Source organism: Coffea arabica, chromosome 2c (genome assembly GCF_036785885.1).
Source record: "Coffea arabica cultivar ET-39 chromosome 2c, Coffea Arabica ET-39 HiFi, whole genome shotgun sequence".
Classification (NCBI taxonomy): Eukaryota; Viridiplantae; Streptophyta; class Magnoliopsida; order Gentianales; family Rubiaceae; genus Coffea; species Coffea arabica.
In genome coordinates, this window is record NC_092312.1 from 2,500,607 (window position 1) to 2,518,039 (window position 17,433).

General features: G+C 36.7%; 3 protein-coding genes and 1 long non-coding RNA gene across 8 annotated transcripts; 2 read left to right on the forward strand and 2 right to left on the reverse strand.

The window, feature by feature from the left end:
• Window positions 1-648: 648 nt before the first annotated feature.
• Window positions 649-4,361, reverse strand: LOC113725042 (transcription factor MYB17-like). 5 transcript variants are annotated; one of them, XM_072073411.1, is made up of 5 exons: window positions 4,168-4,361; window positions 3,772-3,873; window positions 3,328-3,516; window positions 2,304-2,433; window positions 649-1,506 (listed from the first exon to the last, which is right to left on the reverse strand). In XM_072073411.1, the coding sequence occupies exons 3-5, from the start codon at window positions 3,506-3,508 to the stop codon at window positions 846-848; spliced, it is 972 nt and encodes a 323-aa protein (XP_071929512.1). In that variant the 5' UTR covers window positions 3,509-3,516; window positions 3,772-3,873; window positions 4,168-4,361; the 3' UTR covers window positions 649-845. The 5 variants fall into 5 exon arrangements, with proteins under 5 accessions (XP_071929512.1, XP_071929513.1, XP_027103808.1 ...); XM_072073412.1 differs by lacking the exon at window positions 4,168-4,361 and adding an exon at window positions 4,100-4,126; XM_027248007.2 differs by lacking the exon at window positions 3,772-3,873.
• LOC140004446 (uncharacterized) lies at window positions 1,341-2,673 on the forward strand. The gene is made up of 2 exons (XR_003457267.2): window positions 1,341-1,480; window positions 2,315-2,673. It is a non-coding gene; the product is annotated as an uncharacterized lncRNA (long non-coding RNA).
• A 2,322-nt stretch (window positions 4,362-6,683) lies between the features above and the next one.
• On the forward strand, window positions 6,684-8,904 carry LOC113725044 (25.3 kDa vesicle transport protein SEC22-1). Its single transcript, XM_027248010.2, has 6 exons — window positions 6,684-7,221; window positions 7,615-7,775; window positions 7,923-8,066; window positions 8,163-8,230; window positions 8,378-8,500; window positions 8,613-8,904. The coding sequence occupies exons 1-5, from the start codon at window positions 7,028-7,030 to the stop codon at window positions 8,483-8,485; spliced, it is 675 nt and encodes a 224-aa protein (XP_027103811.1). The 5' UTR covers window positions 6,684-7,027; the 3' UTR covers window positions 8,486-8,500; window positions 8,613-8,904.
• A 989-nt stretch (window positions 8,905-9,893) lies between these two features.
• LOC113723162 (transcription factor LAF1-like) lies at window positions 9,894-12,660 on the reverse strand. Its single transcript, XM_027246385.2, has 3 exons — window positions 12,387-12,660; window positions 11,527-11,656; window positions 9,894-10,751 (listed from the first exon to the last, which is right to left on the reverse strand). Exons 1-3 carry the CDS (start codon window positions 12,520-12,522, stop codon window positions 10,142-10,144), a joined length of 876 nt encoding a protein of 291 aa, XP_027102186.1. The 5' UTR covers window positions 12,523-12,660; the 3' UTR covers window positions 9,894-10,141.
• Window positions 12,661-17,433: the final 4,773 nt, after the last annotated feature.

The following is a 17,433-nucleotide window of genomic DNA, read 5'->3' on the forward strand; positions in this document are numbered from 1 at the left end:
TGGTTGGCTCAAGTATAGGGGGTTTTTCCTTAAGTTTGCTTAATAGGATGATTGTTAGAAGATCTTTTATTATTTATATATATTAGGGTAATTGGTGTCATTTCGTCCACCTCCATTAGTTTTGATGATTTTTTTTATTGTTATTTCAAATTAGTTCAAACTATGAAAGGTCGAAATATATGATTTAAAATCATAAGGGGTTTTTTTGATATTTTACTCAGAAAGAAACAAGAAATGCTGGCTGATCTGGAACAAAAAATGCTGGCAGCAGGTCTACCGACAAGCTTTCTCTACATTTGCTCAAAGCGATACAGACTTTAGATCACATACGAGAAGACGTATTGAACGGACGTATACAGGAATTTGCATCGAGAATTTGAATGTTACAGGTCCACTTGAATATTGTTTTGTCGACTAATCTACCTCTTGTTATAAAAGGATTTTGGCACATTTCTCGTTAAGCATTTTGTACGCAGATCATTAATAAGAAAAAAATAGAGCACGTCCTTGAAGGCTTTAATGCTCAAGAAGCCTAACAAAATCGATTATGCATTCACCCTGGGGGAGGGGGAGGGAGGGGGGGAGGGGGAGAAGCGGTTATGGAAAATGACGGAGAAGGTGTATTCAGTAATAACGACACACAAAAAAGAAAGAAGTTTTTCTGCCTTTTCCAAAACCCAGTACATATACAAATTGCCAAAACTGTTTGGTTTGCTACCTGATTTACTGTCCTCTGGGACTAGAGCTCCTTGATTTAGAGTTTTAAACAGCCAGCGGCTGTAATTAGCAAAACATGTAAATAATTACTGCAGCAGTTTTTCAGATGTAAGTTGCTATAACCACAACTATAATTGTTTCCAAGGATAGCAGTCAGTCAGTGAAATTGGTTCTTGCAGGTACATGGAGACATCATCAATAGGTTCTTGCAGAAATTCCATATCATTACCATTCGGTAAATCTTGCAGTAGCCGCATCTTTGTTTCTGAGGAATTATCCAATTCATGTGACTTTGAGGAATCAGAACCAGTAAGCAGCTCTTCTGAATTATGGCAGCTCATATGCTCTTCCTGCTTCTGATTTTCAGTGGCATCAGCAGAGCCAAATATCCTTGCAGAATCAGTCTGTGTTGTAACTCCAGAAGTTGATTCATCTTTTATGGATGATGACACTTGAGACAAAGGACTTTGACAAGCCACTCCTTGACGAAATGATTCTCCAACTTCAGAATTCCAAAGACGAAGGAAGTAGTCGCATTCCGTTTTAGCTGCTGATGATGAGCTCAGAAGTAAAGGATCCATTGATAGCCGGGCCTCTGCTTCAAGTCTGGCACTTTCCCACTGCACCATGTGGCGAGTTGATGGAGTTTCCAATCCAAAGTCATCAGATGTTAAAATGGACTCTGGCTGGTCGAGGCTTGCTTTAGCACGCTTCTTTAGATGCGAGTTCCAGAAGTTCTTGATTTCATTGTCTGTTCTTCCAGGTAAGTGAGAAGCTATAGCTGCCCATCTATGATTAAATTTGAGAAGATGAATTGAATATCAAAACTATAAAATGTCAAGCAATTTGATACATAAAGCTAACAAAAATAGCCAATCAAACAGGCAAAATAACTGAATCAATAATTTTTGCTATTCAGGAAAAGGCATAGAAAGGAATAGGCACCAGTTACTGGAATTAGAGGCATAAGTGGAAAATTTTCATATCCAAGGGCAGCAAGTGTACTGAGGTCATCATTATCATGGTTCTTAGAAAAATATCCATCAGCAAGCTTGTAGTGCTAAATCATCCACAAGAATATCATGCCACCTATGTGTTTCAGTTAAGAAAGGATAATCAAAGTTACATGAGACAAAAACATGGCTTGTAACACCAGAAACGCAAGTCAACTAAGATTGCAGAACACTGAGAGGAGAAGAAGCCTGTTAACCAGTTTCTTGCATCAATATAGTCCACCGAGAAAAGATCTAAGTGGTACAGAGAGGAGAAGAAGCTTTTAAGTATATAAATCTTGCTAGTCATGTTGGCTTGTTAATCAGTATAGTTGTATCATGCAAGGAATGATTTGTATCAAATTCTCAAAATGTTAAGCAAAAGACATAAAGTAACAGACACAGCAGCATCAAGATGTAATTAAACTGAACAAACATATAGATGTGGCAGAAAATTTAGCACGTCAAACATCAAAATAATGAAAGAATTGTAGCCAACTAGCCTAACTTGCTAACCAACATACCAGTCAATGGGATAAAAATATAATTGACTCTGCATGTAGAAAGGAGTAATTAACTTAATTTATCATTTACTTGTTGCCTAGCATGGTATGCAGCTGCATAATAGAAGCTTCTTCCTCGGGACAGAATGGACCACGTTTAATACCAGGACGGAGATAATTTGTCCACCGAAGTCGGCAGCTCTTGCCACATCGAAGGAGACCTAAATAAAGGATTCAGAAAAAGATTCACATTTCAGTTTTGTTAGATACATTTCATTGAGATTTACACCATCTGTAGACGTGGGTGTCCTGTTCTAGGCCTTTATTTGGCTAGGTGAATGTAAAAAGTTACTTTGCAACTTATGCTGACTAGTGGCTATTAAATCTCCAGAAATGAGGGCCAAGAAAGTAACAATCCGGTAGTCTAGAAAACAAATGCATCATTTACTGTTTCAACTCTATTCATCAAGTACCTCTAAGTGATGCAATCAAGAGCTAACTATTGGTATTATGGAGAGGAAGAAATGTCCTCGAATTTGATAAATTTCCATAGTAAGGTGTAACATGAGGAATAGCGGTGTTACTGTCAGGTTGGAACTGTGCCATTGTGGAACATGAAGTTTTTTCTACCATGTCTTAGAGCCCTTGGTGATACATAATATGGCTATAACAGCACAAAATTGAAACATTTAACATACTCCAACACACTAATTTAACTGTTGCCTTCTCTTGGTAATTAGGTCCTGAATTTATGTAAATAACATGGTGTCAATTTTAATTCGTGAGCAAAAGAAGGGAAAGTCCATGAGAAGAGTAGCTCATCCTCGTGTCGCTACTCACTAGCTGATTCACAAAGACAGGAGACAAAAAAAGGAGATGGACCTTTCCTCTTCTGACCAACTAGACATATTTTTTCATGTTTTGTCTAATGAATCTGGGCTGCAAAATAAGCTGGAAGGATCAGTAGCCAACCAAAAAGAAAATTTCCAAGATGCAACTTGATCCATCAAACAGTCCCATGCGGGCCATGCCTTGTGTCAGCTTAGATGCCACAAACACTCAGACAACAAAGAAAGAAAGAAAAAGTTACAAGATGGAAAGAAAGAGAAGACAACCTGCAAGTTTAGGGAGGGATCGCCAGGTACCATGCCCATTCTTGTTGATGTAGTCAACAAGAGTCTTGTCCTCTTCAGGACTCCATGCCCCTTTCTTCACTGCCTCTTTATCACAACATGGTGATCTTCCCATCTTCTTTTGCTTCGTCTCTCGTTTCTTCTTCTTTTCCATGTTCCTCATTCAAGCAACTACAACCCCAGAAAAAAATCCCACAAACAAATTACTGCCACTACTTAACATTTCAAAAATCCACTGGTTCATTTGAACAAAAGAAAGAAAAAATTTTGTTTTTTCTTGTGCACAAGAAAGAAAAAGAGAGAGTAAGAAAAGGGAAGAGGGACAAGAGGCTTTCAGATGATAAAATTGTGAGGTAAAAAAGAAAGGACTTTAAAGCACAAGAATGGAATCTCAAGACTATAAATGCATGAGGATCAGATTCATACAATAAGGGAAGTCATTATGACAGACATCCAGAGACGACCACTGCAACAGAGTACCAACATTTCTATCTCTTTCATTTCTGCCCCCTCTGCATTTACTCCTTCCTTTGTGCCAATAAATACTTTTACATCAATTTATTTCCAAGAGCCACATTCTAACTACTAAGTATGATTCAAGGAGCAAAAGAATTCTTCTTACTGACGACTAATTATGACTATAAAGTTTCAACCTTTAGTCAAAGCAGAAAATTTTAATGCAATCCCATCTCAACAAATAGCACAAATATGTGAACACATGCTGCTACTAATACATACACGCAGAGAGTATTACATGACAACAACATGTCCTGTGCTCGAGTCTGTTTTAGCGTGTGAGAAAGAAGATGATCGAATTCTCACCGGAAAATCCAGCAAGAGGAGAGCGGTGATTGGTTTGGACGTCGGTCTTGTGTTGGTTTTTGCTGTTAGCTGTCATAGTAGTAAAAATGCTGATGACTCGAGTCAGCAGAAAAGATGGCTAAAAGATTGTGAAACACCACTGCTCCACAGACGTCAGAGTGCCGACGCTAGTTTTGTTTGGGACACTGGTTGGTTTGATGAGATTACCTAAGGCCACTTGGACTTTTCCGGGGAGCAACAGTGACAAAGTCGGTGGTTTTATTACACGTGTCATGTGTTTTACTACTGTTTCTTTCACCTGTGTTTTAATTTCGTGACTAGACTAAATAGACTAATGGGGTATAAATATTTAAAAAAAAAAAAAAAGGGGTGGCGATGATACAGTAGTGACTGGCTGGTTTCTTTCTTAGGGAAATACGAAAAGAGGGTAGCGTTGTTGGCTTGGCTCTGACCTTTTTCTTTTTCGTCCTCCTGTTGGTCAAGTACCAGCAAACAGCTAGTATTTTTTTTTTTTCAGCAACAATACATTTATATAACATATTCTATCCTAATCTATAAAAGAAGGGGGGCCTAAGGAGATTGTTACAGGGATTAGTGGGTATACAAACCCAATTAAATTAAGTGAGTACTATGACATTACCGTATCCTTAAATTTTTTTGCTGCAGGTGAGGTTCGAACAGCTAGCATTTGTTTGCGCGTCTTTACATTACTTGGATGAGACGAGACTTTAACGCCAGAGGAGGCGAACAAATGTCAACGTGGCGCCAATTTCCCTCCAATTAGATGGCAGGTGACTTTTTTCTAAAATCCCAAACTGACCCTTAAATTATTGCTGAATTACCAATTGACCCACGAAGTTCTTTTGAAAGGTGACAGACTTGACAGTGAAAATGACGTCTGGAATCGCCGTGGTTTCAGATTCCAGACGGTACAAAAACATATTCCTCGGGGGACAAGCAGTTTTCTGTTTTCCTTTTGTTGATTTTCTTTCCTAAGTAATATATGATGACCAACCATGCCATTTTGTTTGGGCATCTTTTGTTGCCCTTTACATAGGTATACGTATCTGTTATGCATTTATTTTAAAATAAAATTTATATATATTGACAATACATATATTATTATCATTATATTCATAACACGTATATAAAAATTAAATTTTAAATTTAAATTTTACATAATTATTATTCATCCAATGCTGACAATGTGATGGTAGAAAAGATTAACCCTTTATTTTTACCATTTCTAATAAGGAATTAAGTATGTAAGATCAAACGGGGGTTTGTATAACATCGGGTACGTAAGTGAATTATTGCAGATCATTTTGTGAAAAGAGCTTTTGAGACCATTATTGTTAATTCTCTCTTTTCTTTTTCCTTTTTTTTTTTTTTTGGAAGCACTAACTGTATTCGACAGGGACAGTGACTTTTTTGTCCCCCTGACAATGTTAAATGGCCAATAAATAAATTCAGGATCTTGTGGACCAAAAGTTGTACCGTTCACTACCTTAAATATTTTGGGTCCTAAAGTGTTCAGTCCCTTTCCTTTTCACGCACAGAACGCACCCAAGGCCCAAGCCGAGCAAACTTTCCTAGGTCCGTCCCGTCCGTGTCCTTGTGTACCGCGGGCCACTTCTCCCTTCGATTTTTGATGTTTCTGCAATGAATCGGCCCATTGGGGATGTACGTATAATTGAGTTTTATCCAGATCTTTCTTAGTATAATATTTGGTACAAATTTATATAATTTCAGTAGTGTAATTGTAAAATTTGTTAAAAAGAAGCAATTATTTTAAATCCTTAAGTATGATTCGAATTTGTGGTTCAAGGCATGTTGCGGAGAGCACAAGACATGTTTTCCTCAATTCGAACCATACTTCAGGAATTAAAATAATTTCTTCTTTTTTTATTTTTCTTTCAATTTATCTAATTTTTAATATTCATTTTTAAGATTTAAAATAATTATTGATTCAAAACTATTTATGGAAGCAAAGATATGATTTTTTATAAAATAATAAGCAAAAATTTTTTTCTATTTTTTTGGATTACTTGAAGATTAATAAATAAAAATATGTTCTTTTTTTTTTTAATGCAATATGGCCTCAAAAAGGGCATTTTTGACATTAAGGGGTTTTTGTTAAACGTTTGATCATTCAAAGGATGAGACCATTATTTGGACAAATTATATGGATTGATTGGTAATATGGTCAAAGCTCAGGGGAAGTAAATGTAATTAACCCATATATTAACGATTGCCATACGCCGATGTACGTAGTTCATCGTCCCATTACAAAACCATTATAGTATCACTTGGGATCCTCGGTGACATTTTTTCTATGGCAACCCAATGCCACCTATAATATTGTGCCAAGTGTCCTGTTATTATTTACACTTGTGTTAAACCAAACAAAGTTGAATTATTAGAAAATTAAAGTATAAATAATAACAGGACACTTGGTGCAATATTATAGGTGGCATTGGATTGGCATAGAAAAAATGTCACCGAGAATCCCAAGTGTTATAGCATGGGCTTTTCCATGTATAACTTAATCGCCGCCCTTTGCTTCCTAAAGCATTTCTCCACCGCGTAAGGGCATCTTGATAGCAAACAAAGGATAACTTCTTCCTTAAGTCATCTCAAAATTTGCCCAATTTCTGCGCCTCCCTTATCCGGTTATCCATCCCCATGCACATATAAAAAGTTCCTTAAACTCCTCTTTAGCTCTCCATTCATCAGAACCCGTCAGAATTTGGTCAACCCAAAAAGCAAGAAAGGCCCTTCTACCCGTTTTTTTTTTCACTTCCTTCCTTCTATTTCTAGTTGCTTCTTCAACTCCAATTACTATATTATATCCAGAGGAATGGTGAAGCTGACCATAATTGGGAGGGTGAGTGATGGGTTGCCTCTTGCGCAAGGCCCAAGGTACGTTAACGAAGAAGAGAATGACAGCTTCTCAACGTACAAGCAACAAGGAGAGTTCATTCTCGAGGAAATCTCAAGAGCTGCCCTCCCCCTTTCCAATGCCAACATTCGCATTGATCACCATTGCTTCTAGTACGTATCCTTCTCTTCTCTGCATTTTTCCTCTTTTTGGGTGTTACTTTAATTATATATAAGCGGGTATTGCCTTTCTTCCCCAAAAGTATTCGCTCTTTTTCAGCTTCATTCTGACAATTTAACTGGTTCTCTGTCACAAGGGCTGAGGTAAAAATGAAAGAACTAAATGGACATAAACACTGCAGATTTGAATTCTTTTTGTTTCTTAAAGAACTTCACGATTACATTTTCAGAAGGATTTGATTCGGGTTTTCTAGTGTGTAGTAGATATTTTCTGCAGTGTTTCTCATGACAAACTAGATTGCACATCAGAGTGTTTTGGCAGTAGTATTAGTTGGTCATTCAAATATAGCAAGGAGTAACTCTTATTGGTATTTTGATCTGACGCAGCTATATAGTGGGGCATGGAGTTTGTTTCATGACCCTTTGCGATTCATCGTATCCGCGGAAACTGGTACACTGCTATCTGCAGGAGTTGGCTAAAGAATTTGAGAAGTTTGATACCAGCCTTGTAGAAAGAATAACAAAACCATACAGCTTCATTAGATTTGGTAATCTCCAGCAGACTCCATTTTGTTTAAAGTTTCTTAGACATTTCAGGGCACAATGAATCCTATTCATTTGCTTCCCTCAAGAATAAAAGAAATTGAGCTAGTTGATGGATGACTTGTTCCGTCTCTGCATGCTGTTGCTAGCAGGTAGTATTATTGGAAATATTAGAAGGCAGTACGTGGATACTAGGACGCAGACAAATTTGTCAAAGCTGAATGCTAAATCTCTGCAAAATGTGGATTTCGTGACAGAGGACTTCTCGCAGATAGTGAAAAGAAGGAAAAGATCCTGTAAGATTTTTATTGAATATGTTCTCTCCTCTCCTATTCATTTGCATTCAAAATGGATTATTTACCATTAGCTGCGATGATTTTCTGTATTATCAGACCTGCTAGAAAGAGCAACGGAATCATCGGAACAGGTTTCACAAATCTGGGGTTCTAAAAAACTTGAGGTATGGATATAATCTCCAATAGAACAAAAACAAAGAATAGAAAAGAAACGAATTTTTAATAAGACCGTGGTGTAAGAAGCTTGTCATGATGAACAGAGCTATACTTATTACTTGGGACACTTATACTCCGGGTTCTAAAATCCACAGGTCATTGCACTGAAATGGACGCCAATTACGATTCTCTCTTTTGTTGGTGCAATTCTTTTATGGACCAGCTTAATTGCCAGAGACGACCAGGGAGTATATGGATACTAGGAGTGCTAACACGAGGTATTCCTTTTAAATGCTTATTTGCCTTGAATTCAAGATCTTTCATTACTATTGATTTTGTCTACGACCATATTCTGATGAATAAAACCCATTGGGTTTGATCCTTGATCAGGCAAGTATAAAGCTTTGGGGGATTGCAGTTGAAGACAATATCATGATTTGTGTAACTTGTATCCCGTTGATGGCTCCTCATACTGCCATGTTTGTGTATAGCAGCGTATTCTTTTCTCTTACTTACCCAACGAACACTGATGGAAGTATTAACAAATGCATAAAGCAGTATGTCTTGAGTGAGCATTGCCCCTTAAGACATTTACCCTGAAGTCCTCTCATATTAACTTTGTTGTATATACTATATAATAGATTCTGTATTAGCAATCTGCAATTGCAGATTTAGCAACTTAGAGTATCTGTTTACAGTTTCGGTGATTAATGAAGTTGTACACTTATTAGACATAATAACAACCTGAACACCAAATGAGATCAGTCAGGTCTATTGTCAGTCTGATGCCTTTCAAAATTCCAACAGAACAGTGGCAGAAACTCAAAGTAGAGCAACTAGTACACCTGTAATAAGGTGTAGGGTTGCAAAAGAGTTGAATCGGGTCGAATTTTGGTCGAATCAAATTAAGTTTCGACTTAATTTTATCGAGTTCGAGCTCGATGAGCTCTTAATGTAAAGCTCGAACTCAAACTCAAGTCAAATTTGAGTCGAGTAGAGCTCAAACTCGAGCTTAAAAAATAAAAATAATTATTTTTATTTTTTAAAAATGAATAAAATAATAATTCTTAATAAATAATAAAATATTATGAATTCATATAATTTTACTATTAAAATTATATATATACATATATATAATCGAATCGGCTCACAAGCTAATGAAATGAGTATCTTTGAATTTGAGTTCAAGTTGAGCCTTAACTCGAACTACTCCCGAGCAGCTTGACTCATGTATAGCCTAACAAGGTGCAATGCAAAGCATTTACCTAAAATTTTTCTGCATATTAGCGTGTAATTGTGAAGTGACAAGCTTAATACTCCGTGCTGCTGCTGGATTTTGGGAGTAATGTGTCAGTTTTCTTTTACTGCTGTGGGTATTAGGCCAAGAATTGAGAAGAATATTTGGAGTAAAGGCTCAGTTATTGATTCATTTCTCTCATATTTATTTGGTACTTACAAGAGCCATTAATAGTTATGAGTACATCATTCTAGATTCATTGGAATTCTAGACAACTACCTCGTCAACTAATTATTTAATTAAGCACCTTACTCAACATTTTTGGATCCAAATTTAGTAGCTGCTTTGGAGACCAGCTCTTTGTTTCCGTCCAGGAAATTATTCTTCGCCACTTTGTATCAGGAGTGTCTCTGTATGAATGATAGGAAAGCGAGTTTGAAATTAGTGCGTAGAGAATTTATTTGTACATGTACAACAATTACAAGAAAATGTTCTTTTGGAAAGCAAATTCGTGGGAACAAAAACTACCAATTGGACCTATTTCATGTTCCTAACTGTCGGCCAAATGATGAACCCTTAATCTTTTTATTGCTTCTGTGCATGCAGACTAAATTGCCAAACGAAAGTTCATGTGCTGCTGTATTCTTTCCCCAGAGCAGCTCCCGGATTACCAAACATCACCTCACAAATATAGGTCATCACTGGTCAGACTGAAACGGCCATTTATAAAATCAACAAAGCTGTTTTCTAGAATTTGGTCCTCAAACTTGAGAGCTGGCGGCAGGATGTCGTCCACGGCGCCATTACTTAGCCCCTGGTGATTTCCCCCGCCAAATGTTCCTTCGTTGAGCAATAAGTCATGCATGAAAGAATCTTGAAAGTCGGAATTGTAGTAAACCAAATTATTCGTGGCAACCACTGGATTTCCTGAACTCTCACAGTTCTGGTCTCGAAATTGATCTAATGAAAGCCACTCGGCGAATAGTACCCTGGGCAAGTTGCTTCTGCAAGCTTCTCTTGGAAGGTCCATCTGACACTGAGAAACAGATTGTTCTGCGTCTGACATCAATGAGCTCTCCAATTGTTCAGTTGATTCGATGGTAGAAGTTGGGGGATTTGACTTCATCGAGGAAGGTGAAGATTCCAAACAACTTGCTGAACTTGACTTCTCTGCTTTGGCCTGAGCTTCAGTTTCACCTATTTTGGCTACTTTTTTCTTCAGATAAGAGTGCCAGTAGTTTTTTATCTCGTTATCTGTTCTTCCAGGCATATGCTGTGCCATCTGTGCCCACCTGAAAAATACAGATCCGAATAGAATGAATGGAAACTTCTTCAATGTTTCACTCTTCACTACTCAAAACCATGGTTATCTAAACTCTAAATCATATGTTAATCATCTAGTCATGTTAGTAAAAAATAACTATATCTAGACATCAATGTAAAGGAAAAATGAATAAGAAACAATATCATGAACATTTCTACTTTGTATTTTTCCCAAACAATTTTCAAAGAGAAAAACAAATGAAATCATTTTGTAAGATTATTAAAAAACACCCAACAACACTTATACCCCATTCAATCGCTCCAGGACATTTGAGATTCGTCCTGCCCTAGGACTCGCCCAGAAACCACCTTAAGAACACTGCTTCCTACCCAAAAAAAATTGTGTTTCTAATATCCTTGTCAAATCCTTCCTTCTCAGACATTGTTACATGATGCAAGAATACGAAGTAGCATACGTGATTAAATTATATGAGTAGTTGGGGCCTGTCAGAGATAGAATGCTAATGGAATCAACTTTATTCTATCCAAGACAGAAAGAAAAAACTGTAGAACTAATCAATTTCAATCAGTTATGCTGCCAAGCAGGTGAAAATATGCTAGTAACATATACTTGGTAGTATAACAATGTTATCACTTGAATGTTCAGAAGTCAACCACAATCTAACTAACACCGTAAACATATACACACTAATTTAGGTCAGTACCTATCTCGCGTAGTATGTGGAAAAGAAATAGCTTGTTAAAATCAGGCGCATGCAGATGCAAAATTAATTAGCTTCTTACTTGTTGCCGAGCATGCCATGGAGGGTCAGAATTGTTTCCTCCTCTTCTACACTAAACATTCCTCGCTTCAGTCCAGGCCTAAGATAATTAATCCATCTTAACCTGCAACTCTTTCCATTCCTTTGCAGACCTGCAAGTAAGAGAGAAAAACACCAAGTCAACCATCGTGCCCAATAATGTTGGTTGAAATAATATGGAACGTGTCATCCGTCAATCTCTTTCACTTGAACATCTTGTATATTAACGAAAAATTCCCTCGTCTTTTGACTTGTAGCTGTGAGAACGCAGTTTTCCATATTTGCACTTTTAAATTAATACCCAATATAGTGGCCAAACTCATTAATCTGGAAAGTCATCGACTAATGGCTCTAAAACCTCGCTATGGTCAACTTACTAAACTGGAGCGGCAGCTAGTAATGTAATAATATCGAGGTAAACCATGAATGCTTACTAGCAATTTGATTTTTTTTTAATATAGAAAGGGTTTTTCTTGCTAAGATAACAGCATTAACCAGTGCAATCAAAGGCTAATAAGCGCCTTTTGACAATGTTTAAGGTCATCAATAAACCTATACTCTATTTTTCCCAATGGAGAGAAGCTTGCTCCATTTTTTCCCTGCACTACTTAACATGCAGATATAGTTATACGCTATTAACATGGAGCCTACATTGACGTCGTACAAACCAGGTTAATGTGAGATACAAAATTTACATGCTGGAAATGATAGAATAGGATGAGAATTAAACATGTGAGAGCTAGTATTGAATGCGGGCTTCATGGTTGTCGGGAAGTACAATAAGCGAGAGGAGAAAAGTGGGCGGCAGAGGAGGATAAGGATATTGGTGAGTTAAAAACTAACCAGCATTGACGGCGACGGAGCTCCAGCAGCCGTGGCCGTGTTTGAGGATGTAGCTTTTGAGCTTCAAGTCTTCGTCTGGAGACCATAAACCTTTCTTGTGCTTCTGCTTTGGTTTGTCTGCATGTTTACACCCCATCTTCCTTTCTCGTCAACTTCGAGGGATACGAAGATGATGGAGATCAGGTCGTATCTCAAATTCTGCTACTTTAACAAGCTTGATTCTCTGCGATGTGAGGGAGGGAAGAGACTAGAGAGAGACGCAAGAGAAATTGGAAGCTTGGTGCTGAGGTTAGCAGACCTGCAGGATGCTTTGGAATTTAAAGGGGTGTGATGGGGATTAGGTGAAGATTTCAATAAAAACACCCCTCATGTTTACAGCAACTGAGATTTTTCTCAATATATTTTTCTTCTTTAATTTGTTTTTTTCTTTTTGGGTGGTGGGGATGTGAGATTGTTGTGGAATTAATTAAGTTGCGGGCCGAGTTTTTAACCCTTTTTTTTTTTAATTTAATCGTACGTAGTACTTGACTGGTCGATTTGCTTTGCTTGTAGACTTGTACACTAGTAAAGATATCTGCCTTAGAAAAGATCATATTGTAATGAATTTTTTTTTTTGTTTCCCAAACCTTTGCAAAGCCACAGAGAAAATTTACGGTTACTTAACTCCAAATTACCAGGACGAGTTACTGTATCGGGCATCGTGACCGACTGAATCCTTTGACCTGTAAAATTTTGTCACAAAATAATTAAGCCTGTTTTTCGTGTCTTAGCTAAAAGAGTAGGTTTGCATGCCACATTATAAAAGAAGGAAGGATCGCGACAGCATTATCCAAAATTATATATAGGCATGCTCTTTCTTCCTCCGCTGGGATTCGGGGACCAAAACCAACAAATAGAACAAAACAAACGAACGAAGAAAGAGGAGGCGAAGGAGAAAACAACAAAATTAAAATTTAAAAAAGAAAAAAAAAAGAACTGGAAGCATAATATATAGTCATCAGTCCATTCCAATATACATACGTATATATTGAACCGTGAGCTGTGTCATTAAGCAGGCTTCAACCTGCTTCGTAGACACCACACCAGTTACGTATATCTGTTTCAAGCCATTCCCATTCATTTTTTAATTTCACCCTTGTAAACAAGGGAGAAAGATTTCGAGAGAGTTCAAAAACTTAAATCATTAGGTCTCGAACTCTTACTTACATGTTAATTGTTCTTTCTCTGTATCTCGAACTAACGTGGATCGAATACAATCCTTACTCTCGTGAATCTAACAATTCTCACGACCCAAAGCCTGAAACATTTGCGCTTCATATTACTGTAACTTAACTTAACTTGTAAATGCAGTAGGAAGTGGGACTAATTTAATCTTTTAAAATAGCTAGCTTGCTCCTAATTTATCATCATCCAGTCATTAGAGTACCAAAATACAAAACCAACTAGTCGTATTCTTTTTGAACTTGTTAGCAGTGCAGCATCTAAGTCTGGGGATCAACTGAGAGGTCAGTTAACTTGAGTGGCATCAGCTGGCGTCTTTATCCGCTTGTAATTCTTATTAAGTAAGTAATCGTAGCCTGTCTCCTTTTCAACATTAGTTTAATTCTTAATGAGTAGTAATCATTAAGTTGTCTCTTTTGTGATTCTTATTCAGAAATCAAATCATGCACGGTCTTAGACGACGTATATAGTGACGAAAATTACGCACGGGAGCCAACCGGCTGGATCGATATTCTTGTGATTTTTTTTTTTTTTTTGCTTTTCAATCTGAAATCATACCAGTTGGACATGTACAAGTAACAAATGGGGATCATTTTTTGCGTCTCTTACTCTCTTAAGTAAGTTACGTAAACTTATCATGAAAATATAGTGGCGGAATTTGTTGTAGTTGATGAACAATAAACCTTTATTTGATGAAACTGCATTGATATTCGCCAAGTCTTATGATTTATTTATATATTTGCTAGGTCTTATGTTGTTGTATGTTCATTAACTTTTTTTTTTTTATAACAAAACATATTTCATTAACGAATTACTGGGAATCTTCCAACACTATTGATATACTTCATTGCCCTAATAGAAAATAAAACATACACTAAAATTATAGATCTACAATTTAATAGATACAAAAGACCTGAAAAATTAAGAACAGATCTAAAAAGTACCATCAATTTTAAAAACATCTCCTCATAGAATAAATTGCTGCAAACCACTCTATGTATGTTACAATCATCATATCTGCTAATCAACAATTGTAAGTTCCAATAAAGATGATGAAATCTGCTGACATATATCCAAATCTAAAATAAATTCAGATCTGACAACTAGATTTGAAGTAAATTCAAATTTAAACAACAAAACAAAGAAAAATAACACAAAATCTCACTAGAAACTCTTAGGAGAACAAAAATTCTCACTAGAAACCCTAAAAGAAATAGAGATCTCCTACGAGAAAAATCAGGGAAGACTTTATTAGGAAAATAACAAAAACGAAATGTATTAGAGGGAGACCACAGTGATCTCCTTGCCGAAGAGAAAGGGATTCAGAAAAAAAAGTGTAGTAGAGAGAAGTCGGAGAAGATGTGCAGTAGAGAGAAGTTGTTGTATATTCATTAACTGGATATCAATTTCCAGTGATTTTTTTTTTTACTTGTAACTTCGAAAGATATCTTAAAGTTGGATTACCGTGCAATAAAAAATGTAGGGATGCAGTAGCAAATGAAAATTACCTTTACGAGAAATTGGGCATAGTATGTTATGTAGTTACAGGAAATTTCAAAAAAAAACAAAAAAAAAAAAAAAAAGAGTACATATAAGTGGGTATTTATTTTTTTCGGTCGGCGAGGGCTTTTGATTGGCTCAGTAAATAATAGGCAAGCTAGTAAGTAGGAATTGGGAAGAAATTCGCCTGTGTTTCTAGGGTACTTGGTTAATCCAAAAATCCGGTCTTTGCCTTCCATCTCCTGCTCCCATTCAACTCCTCCGCTGGCCTTGATTTGATGGTTCGAGGCTTTCTCTTGATTTAAAGTATACTATTAAAACAGTACTCATAGTATTATTTTATCCGTGCTTGCCATGCGTTTATTCTTCTCGTGCTAATCATACGTTTTACGAAGTTCTTTTTCTTTGAAAAAAATATTTTTTTTTGAGAGCTCAATTATGTATATATAATGAAAATCAGATTTGATGATTCCCATTTAATGCTAATCAAAAACTATTTAGCACCATGTCAACTTGATGCTTTCTGGCTAACAGCAGAATCCTGCCAACAAGTACTTGGTATATATGATTCATAGGATCGAGCAACCAGGAGCTAATGATTCGATTAAACTAATGCTTGCATTAGCAATTATAATTTCATCTTCTGACTAAAATCTTGGCTCAAAGGATTTGGTAACAATAACCGAATGTTAGGAGGTAACTTGTTGAGATGGACATAGGGTCTAATACTCTTAATTATTAATGCGTTGTAAATCATTATTAAAATGGCAAAGCAAAGATCGATGACAACTGTTTTTTTTTTTAAACATATTGACAGAGTGTAAAATCAAGTTATACATACATATATATATATACCTGATGGAAATCTTTTTTCCTTCGTCTTCGTTTAAGAAGAGAAGGACGCACAAATTAAGTGAAAAACCTGTTGTTAAGGGGAATGTCAACCCAAATCCTCCCCCTCCCCCAATTGTATCTTTGGATTAATAACGTGGAGAATATACAAAGGCTGCCCAGTTGGAGTAATTTGAGCACCAAAGTCGTTTAATTCAACAATTATTATTATCTGCACTGGGTTAAATTCAAACCCCCCCCCAACCACTCCCCGCCACCTCCAAATTAAGAAAGGGAAAAGAAAAATGATAGAGTGGAAAAGGCTTTTTTTTTTTTTTTTTAAATATAAAACACGTGCCAAAAGTATTTGAAATCGAAAGTCGTCAATCAAAGTGAACATCCTATATATCCTCCACATCTAGCTTGGGTGCGTTGGTGTGGTTTTTGGATTGTTGGAATTAATAATATGCCTCCGGTGTTAGCATGGAGAAGAAACTATATATGGAATTTACAGCTTACAATTGGGAACGTAGGATGAAGATGACGAAGGTCCCGCGTGAATGGTTCAGCGGTAGCACCTTCCACAGGTGATCAATAGGTCTCGAATTTGAGTCTCTGTTCTGCTGGATTCCTCCGTGCACTTATCGTGTTTGGGTCGGGTTGGGGCATCGGGCCCGAGTCGCAGGGGATTAGTCGGCCCCGTAAGAATTGATCCGGATACCTCTGTGTCAAAAAAAAAAAAAAAAAAAAGACGAGGAACGGGTTGGCCTTTACATCGATATATATCGGCACAGGACAAGATAGATTCTGAAAGTAGCTAGTTATCATGCATGAACAAACAACGATACTCAAGCTCAATGAAGAAGACAAATTGCGCTGTTTAATCAGTTGGATATTGTAACCTTTGACAAATTTGCGTATGCGTATGGACTAAGGTTTCGAGGTGAAACTAGCCAAAGTATGGCACAAATTGGGCCAAAAACAATTATTGTTTTTAGTTGTTATTGCGTTTGACTATGCCCGCATGGCTTTGTCAAAGGATTGGTTTCGTGTATTTCAAGCAAAAGGTAATAAGTTGTTTGTTTGTTCTTTCTTGATATAAATCAATTTAAACAACTTAATTAGTACGTACATTTTTTTTTTTATGAACTTCATGCATATTATTAAAATTGACGTATATTCTGTAATGTGAACCGTGTATTTCTTTTTTCGCCAGTCGAGACTATAGGAAGGAACCTTTTAAACCATTGCTACAACGAAACGATGGGTTGTGGCCGAATTCATAATAAAAGATGTGAAAGCTCTGATGCGCAGTTTTACTGCGCAGGAAACTATTGTAAAGTCAAAGTGATTAGGTGGAAGAGCTATTGCTCTCACGAAGACATGATTGTCTTACTGCATATATTGATATTCTCTCCACATGCAGCATGATAAAAATTTGTGGTGAAGTGTTTTAAAATATGGCTTTTATCGTATTTATTTTATACATCAAAGC

Coding starts and splice junctions, on each gene's coding strand:
- LOC113725042 (XM_027248007.2), bottom strand. CDS start 3,508: ATGAGGAACATGGAAAAGAAGAAGAAACGAGAGACGAAGCAAAAGAAG. Junction 2,434..3,327: donor ATCCCTCCCTAAACTTGCAG/GTTGTCTTCTCT, acceptor TCCTTTATTTAG/GTCTCCTTCGATGTGGCAAG. Junction 1,507..2,303: donor CATACCATGCTAGGCAACAA/GTAAATGATAAA, acceptor ATTTAATCATAG/ATGGGCAGCTATAGCTTCTC.
- LOC113725044 (XM_027248010.2), top strand. CDS start 7,028: ATGGTGAAGCTGACCATAATTGGGAGGGTGAGTGATGGGTTGCCTCTT. Junction 7,222..7,614: donor ATTGATCACCATTGCTTCTA/GTACGTATCCTT, acceptor GATCTGACGCAG/CTATATAGTGGGGCATGGAG. Junction 8,231..8,377: donor GGGGTTCTAAAAAACTTGAG/GTATGGATATAA, acceptor TAAAATCCACAG/GTCATTGCACTGAAATGGAC.
- LOC113723162 (XM_027246385.2), bottom strand. CDS start 12,522: ATGGGGTGTAAACATGCAGACAAACCAAAGCAGAAGCACAAGAAAGGT. Junction 11,657..12,386: donor CTCCGTCGCCGTCAATGCTG/GTTAGTTTTTAA, acceptor TCTTACTTGCAG/GTCTGCAAAGGAATGGAAAG. Junction 10,752..11,526: donor CATGGCATGCTCGGCAACAA/GTAAGAAGCTAA, acceptor TGTATTTTTCAG/GTGGGCACAGATGGCACAGC.